This window comes from Mchenga conophoros, linkage group LG7 (genome assembly GCF_057382185.1).
Source record: "Mchenga conophoros isolate Kocher_MC1m ecotype Shallow Benthic linkage group LG7, M_conophoros_male_GT1.1, whole genome shotgun sequence".
NCBI classification, from domain to species: Eukaryota; Metazoa; Chordata; class Actinopteri; order Cichliformes; family Cichlidae; genus Mchenga; species Mchenga conophoros.
This window is the reverse complement of record NC_140532.1, coordinates 20,696,064-20,703,433: the sequence shown is the minus strand read 5'-3', so window position 1 is coordinate 20,703,433 and position 7,370 is coordinate 20,696,064. Positions and strand designations below refer to the sequence as shown.

The 7,370-nt window shown below is 44.7% G+C and overlaps 1 protein-coding gene across 1 annotated transcript; it reads right to left on the bottom strand.

Moving 5' to 3' along the window:
- Positions 1-5,763: 5,763 nt before the first annotated feature.
- Positions 5,764-7,152, bottom strand: LOC146570052 (paraneoplastic antigen Ma3-like). Its single transcript, XM_085282827.1, has one exon. The coding sequence runs from the start codon at positions 7,150-7,152 to the stop codon at positions 5,764-5,766; it is 1,389 nt and encodes a 462-aa protein (XP_085138953.1).
- Between the last annotated feature and the right edge of the window lie 218 nt (positions 7,153-7,370).

Sequence of the window (7,370 nt, the reverse complement as noted above, 5' to 3'; positions counted from 1 at the left end):
TTTGTGGTTATTATTAATCAGAAGATTTAGGAATGCTACTGGAGCTGATGGGCAGTAATTAAATACACACAACACAAAATGCTTTTGCAGGTACCATGTATTTAACCGAAAGCAAAGAAAATTAAGAAAAGAAAATGAAAGCTTAAATAATCATTCCTGCTGTAGCTATTTAATTAATAGAAAAACCCAGTGGGGGTGCACAAAAACAACTAAGCAAATTCTTCTGGCTTATACCAAGCAATATAGATTCTCAAAAAAAGTTCCCCATAAATAACACATGTTAACATCGAAAACACTGATCCACACTGAAGTCCATGAGTTTTATCTGAATATCCATGAGAGATGTCCAAGCGCTATTGTCCATAAACGGGGGAACTGGTGTGTATGATTGTGGAAATCAGTGTATTCGGATATTACGGGACAGAGCGTAGTCTTTGATAGCTTCCTACCAGTCCAGTGGAAGCTTTAATGCAGAATGAGTCCTGCTCCTAGCCGTTCATTGGCTCGCCATCCTTTTCCATACCCAAAAAAGGTTCACCTGGCCTGCATTAAATAAACAAGGCCAATAAGAAATCACAAGAACAACATACAAAAATGTCAGCCAATTAAGCTAAATACATTAAGTTATTCTTGTTCCTGTGTACACAATTTATAAAAATAAACAAACAATATATTGGTTAAATATAATATTTCTAACCAATAAGGATTTAACTGAAAACATTTCAACTGCTACATACATACATACTATGTAGCTCCACAACATTTGTTATTCAACAACTATCAGTCAAATCAAAATCAAATTGTTTGGACCGGCAGCAGCCGATTAGGGTCAGCTGGTAGCAATACAAACAGTCAATTAAAAGTTCAAACTCACCAATTCCGTTCTGTTCAGTGCACAACAACATTATGGCTCTGGCTCACAGTAATCAGCATCTAAGTTGCATAAGTTAGTTGGTGTTAAAAAAATGCATTAAAACGGGAAAAGCAAATGTTTGCCAATACACACCTGCAACAGCTCTGTCACCTGGCTTGCCTCCACGCATCTGACGGGAGGAAGCCGGGACAGGCTTACTATGGCCTACATGCCATTCGATTGGCTGAGCAAAGTCATGTGGTTGGAGTCATGCATTTGTGATGCGTTCAATGGCAGGAAATAAGTGCAGGAAATTATTCTGGGTTACACCCTCCCCCCTTGAATACATGCACGTCCCGTTGCATGACAACACTACACAATATGTACGACTGAAGGGTTAGAATCGGTGGTTGCGGTGGTTAAAGCATCTGACAGACTATGTAACAGAGACTGAACAACTGATATCAATGGATTGCCTAAGCGGGCATACTGCAGTCGCCTAGGTGGTGATCTGTGACGCGTTGACCGCCTCAAAGGGGGGTCAATAACCGAATCTGAGCAATTAAGAGTTGGTAATGTCACAGGACTAGGCTCGGCCGCTAAGTTGTCAGAGACTCCAGGATCGGACAAGTCTGTAGACACGGTTTCAAGAATGGGTTCGGGTAAGATTTCAAGCAAATCTTCCCCCGATGTCTCATCAGCGTCAAACTCCAATGGGTCTTCCCTCTGGGATCCTGACAGAGCTTCTCCAGCCGATTCCATTTCAGGTGTAGATGTTGGAGGAAGTCTTTCCTCCTCACCACTGGGAAAAGACTGTAGGGGGTTGAGAGACTTCTCCACTCTAAACTCCATTGGGAGCGGGGCAAGGTGGACAAAGGTCGGTTCAAATACATTCTCTTCAACAAAGTACTCAGGAGATTCCTGTTGTTTCTTGGCCTGTTGACGAGTTAAAGAGGGTGTGATTGGAATAGTCTCATCTGATGGTCCTGACTCTGTTGCAGGAAGAAACCCACACGGAAGAAGGAGATCTCTGTGCAATGTGCGAATTGGGCCGTCTTTGCATTCTGGTTTTACAGTGTAGACGGGGAGATCTTTGGCACATTTCAGCACTACAAAGACATCTGGTTCCCATTTGTCAGCAAGTTTATGTTTGCCCCTCAGCCTCATGTTCCGTACCAAAACTCTGCTTCCAACTTCTAGCTTGGACGGTATAATACGTTGGTCAAATCGAGTCTTGTTCCTCTCAGCGTTCTTTGCAGCATTCTTTGAAGATAGCAGATAAAAGCTAGGTTGAAAGAAAGTTAAGTCTTGTACATACTGTGAATGTGTCTGTTGTTCTTTCTCACGTACAGGAAGATTAAAAGCGAGGTCAATGGGGAGACGAGGACAACGTCCAAACATTAGTTCGTATGGGGTGTAGCCAGTGACTTCATTTTTAGTACAGTTGTAGGCATGGACAAGTGGTTTCACAAACTGTTTCCATTTGGATTTCTGTTTGGATTCAAGAGTTCCCAACATGGCCAGTAGAGTGCGATTAAACCTCTCTACTGGGTTTCCTCTTGGATGGTACGGTGTTGTGTGACACTTTTGGACTCCCAACAGGGCGCATAACTCCTTTATCAATTTCGACTCAAAGTCTGGCCCTTGATCTGTATGGAGTCTTTCTGGAATTCCATAATAAACAATGAAGTTTTCCCAAAGACAGTTAGCCACAGTTTTTGCCTTTTGGTTTGGTGTTGGAATGGCAAGGGCATATTTGGTAAAATGATCTGTCAGTACCAGGATGTCTTTGGTGTTGCTAGTATCGGGCTCGAGACTGAGGAAATCCATACAAATGAGTTCAAGCGGACGTGATGTCCGAATGTTAACCAGAGGAGCAGCTCTCTCCGGCAAGCTTTTCCGGCGAATACACCGGCCACAGGTTTTTATTTTATTTTCCACATCCACTGCCATTCTTGGCCAATAGAACCGAGTCCTGGCAAGGTCAAGGGTCCGTTCCACTCCCAGGTGGCCCATATCATTGTGGAGGCTGTGGAGAACAGTTTGCCGCAGTTCTGTCGGAAGGACCAGTTGGTATGATGGTTGTTCATTTTCATATCTTATCCTATAGAGGATACCATCAATCAGCTCCAATTTGTTCAGTTCGCGAAGGAGAAGAGGAATTTCAGGAAGCTCTTTCCTGGCTGTCAGAGGAACTTTTTCTCCTGACTCCAACTGGTGAATAACCTCCTGAAGAGTTGGATCAGTTCTCTGTTTTTCATAAAGCTCAGAATGGGATATGGTGGAAATAACAGGAAGTCCATGTGAATCTTCTGAGTAATTCTCAGGAAGCACTGCTGTGTTGATGGACAGGGATTCAACCAAACTATTCTCAGCTTGGGTCCTGACAACACCACTTTGGCAAATCGCATCGACAACTTCAGCTGATATTTCACCATCACTGCTGCTTGAGAGATGTTGTTGAGTAAACTGATTAATTAGCTCCTCATCTTTTTGAGCAGGTTCCCCAGAGGAAGTACCATCATGGGGCAGACGGGAAAGTGCATCTGCATCCAAGTTTTGCTTGCCTGCTCGATACTGTATCTTGAACGAGAATGTAGAAAGAGCAGCCAGCCAACGATGGCCGGTAGCATCCAACTTTGCTGATGTCAAGATATAGGTAAGTGGGTTGTTATCCGTGACTACTGTAAAGCTTGCTCCGTACAAGTAATCATGAAATTTTTCTGTCACGCTCCACTTCAGTGCCAAGAATTCAAGCTTGTGAGCTGGGTAACGACTTTCACTGGATGACAACCCCCTACTAGCATAGGCTATCACCCTAAGTCTCCCCTCTTGCTCTTGGTAAAGGGCAGCGCCCAATCCGTTGGTGCTGGCATCTGTGTGGAGAATGTAAGGCAGTGCCGGATCAGCAAAACCTAGAACTGGTGCAGTGGTAAGTTTGTCAATGAGGGTATCAAAAGCCAACTGACATTCAGGACTCCACCTGGAACCAAAGGAGTGCTTGGGATCAAACTGTGAGCTCTTAGAAGTCTCATTTTTGGAGCTTTTGTGTGTGGATGGGTATCCACGTGTGAGGTTGTTGAGTGGCTTGGCGATCATGGCATATCCCTTAATAAAACGCCTATAGTAGCCAGCGAATCCCAGAAAAGATTTCAAGGTCTTCAGGTTGGTTGGAATTGGCCAGGATTTCAAGGTGGCAACCTTTTCTGGGTCTGTCTCAACACCATTTTCTGAAACAATGTGGCCCAAGTATCGGACGGATGTCTGAAAGAATTTGCATTTTTCTGGAGAAAGTTTTAACCCAAATTCTCTCAAGCGATTCAACACCCTCAGCAAACGGTCTTCGTGCTCCTCAAGAGTGTTGGAGAATATGATCAAATCATCCAAAAACACGAGGACCTCTTTCAAGTGCAAGTCTCCCATGCACTTCTCCATGAGTCTTTGGAACGTTGAAGGTGCATTAGTAACTCCTTGAGGCATTCGGTTGAACTCCCAAAACCCAATTGGCGTTACAAAAGCGGTTTTGGCTTTATCAGCTTCATCCATCTCTATCTGATAATAACCAGATTTGAGATCAAGCACAGAGAACCATTTCGATCCAGTGAGTGCTGTAAACGATTCCTCCAAGTTGGGCAATGCGTACACATCCTTGATCGTTTGCAGGTTGAGTTTGCGGTAGTCAATACATAGTCGAATGTCTCCATTTTTCTTCTTGACAACCACTATTGGTGATGAAAATGATGACTCCGACTCCCTGATAACACCAGTATCTAGAAGCTCTCGAAGATGTTTACGAACAGCTTCTATGTCCTGGGGATGAATAGGTCTTGCTTTGTGTTTAAAAGGGGTATTGTCATGGAGCTTGATGTGATGCTTCACTTCCTTAGTGCAACCAAAATCCAAGTCATGATGTGAAAAAACTTCAGACATGGCATTTAGTTTTGTTGTGATCCGTTCTCTCCATTCTGCTGGTATTGGTGACTCGCCAAATTTGAAAGTGAGTGGTGTTGACACCATCTCCCGATCTGGGGGGTTGGTCACACTGTGCTCAGAGACTATGCAGTCATAGGCTCCCAGCTCTGCAATGACACTCAAAGCTGGTATATAGATGTCTTGCTCTGTTCTGTTTGACACAACAACTGGAACCTGAGTATGTGTACCACCTTTAAGAGCGACTAGACAATTACTGACACACAAACCACCCGGCAGGCCTGAACCCGGGTGCTGAATGACAACACATTGACTAGCTGGGCTGAGAAGCTTGGCAGAACCCTCGACCACAACTGTGCAGCCAGCTGGAATTAGCACAGGAGATTTACTAAGGGTCGTCACAACACCAAGATGATCATTCCAATTCTGTTGGTATGTCACTTGGAGAGTTTGCAGAACTGCTCTGTACCCGTAAGAGGTAGGCTGGAATGATGAACAGTTACTAGAAGAGAATTGTTCATAAAGAATTTCAAGTGTATTCATGCCAACAAGTACTGAGGTTGGATAATCAGGTCTCACATCAGGAACAACAAGTGCAAGCGTTTGAACTGGGAAGTCACTCCCAAGAAAGTCTTTTGGAAATGTCATGGCAACCTCAACATACCCAAGGTATGGAACACATTGACCAGCAGCCCCCTCCACATGAAGAAGCTCATTCAATGGGTGGACTGGCTGATCGGAGAGATGCTCATTATAGAATGAAACTGGAATTGTGGTAACCTGGGAACCAGTATCCAGTAGACACGGGCAGTTGCAACCTGCAATGTTGACTTCTGCTGTACATCTGGATCCAACTAATCCTGGTGGTAATCTAGTGTGGATCTTTGTCTGCGACTTTGCACACTTGGCATGCTTTTTGTTCTCAGCGGGACAAGGTTGGTCCAGCTCAGCTCCTGTTTGCCCCTCAACAGGAACTGGAACTAGTTTAAATCCTCAGAAGCAGAGGACTTTTGCTTCTGCCACTTTTGTTTGCTGTCAAATTGCTTCCGCTTGGCACTTACCAATGCTGAATTGGGTGCATTTTCACATTGTGGCTTAATGTGACCATCTTCTCCACAGCGGAAGCAAAACCCTGGTTTAGGGCTGGAGACGCTAGGTTTTGGATTCTTACCAACCTTCTTTGGCCCATAGAGCTTTGGAGCTGGGCAGGCAGCAACTGGTGGTTTGACATTACACTGCTGTGCTGTCAAAGCTGAAAGCTGCTGTTGTATAGCTGCCATCTGTTGTGAGAGCCGTTTAGTCAGAGTGGTTAGCGCAGCACAGAGGTTAGTTTCTTCTCCAGTATTGGCAAACTGGGCATTAGTGGTGGCTTTCTGTTTTGTCGGTCCCAAATGCTGTTTCATCCTTAATGTCTTTGCTGCCTCTCTGTCCTCTTCAGTTCGAAGGAGTAATAGAAGCTCAGTAAATTTGGGGGGGTTGTGCTTCTTTTGCTTAAGTTGGAGTTCCGATATTAAATTGTTATCCCAACATCCCCTGCAGAATTGATTCAACAGTCTGTTGTCTATGTCTTTCTCTAAAACACCCCCTCTTTTTGCTGCATGCTGTAACACCACCTGCAGACGTTGCAAATAGGCCGAAGGCTTTTCCCCGCTGTCCTGGAAGGTGTCCATGAACTTGGCGTATAACTCATCTCCATCTTGCACAGTGCCATAGGCTGAGTCAAGTTGTTTCATATAGACCTCTGGTGGTGTGTCAAGGCTGAGATGCTTTACCATATTACAGGCAGGAGGCAGTAGACTGTCACGAATCAGTCTGGTGCGCTGCAGATCAGATATAGATGGATCTTTCAGGGCTAATTCGACCCCTGACCGCCATATATCATAATCTGTCTCTTGAATTGGCCTGGGCACTTTACCAGAAAACGCTCTCAGTCGATGGAATGCATGCAGCGAGCTGTCCCCACTCCGAACAACGTGTTCCACAACATAGCGTTGTACTTCAGGAGGGTTGAGATCAGCCGCTGGAATGGAGGCAGAATGCCTCTCTCCGCCGTGCGCTTCAGCACTACTGGCAACAGAAGGGGACTTAGATGGAAGAGGGGCTGGTAGTGAAGAAGGAAAGACTGAATCGGGAGGGTTTGAATCTTCTAGTTCTGGTTTTGCAACCACTGGAGTCTCTGGGTTGAGCTCTGCAAGGGACCGGCGTATCTGGGTCATCCCCTCACTGAGGACTTCTGCATAATCCCTCCCAGATAATTTGGCTATTCTTTTTAAGTCTGCCAAGTAAGTATTTGTCTTGGAACCACTAACTCTTGATGCATAAACTTCAGATAGACTTTCAATATGGAGTTTGTCACCTGAATCTGACATAGATGTGCGGTAGCAACTGAGACAACCGCGTTAAAGATAAACCCGAAGCGTACTCAGCGACAAGCATGTCATTAAATTCAGATTCTGGTGAATCTATAGTAACCTTGCGAGCTATGTCACCATACTGTTCAAGGAAAAGTACAACTTCATTAACTGAGTGCTCAGTTACTCCGTCAACTAAAACCGCATTTGGGATCTTAATGGCAAGTGTCTCAAAA

Coding starts and splice junctions, on each gene's coding strand:
- LOC146570052 (XM_085282827.1), bottom strand. CDS start 7,152: ATGTCAGATTCAGGTGACAAACTCCATATTGAAAGTCTATCTGAAGTT.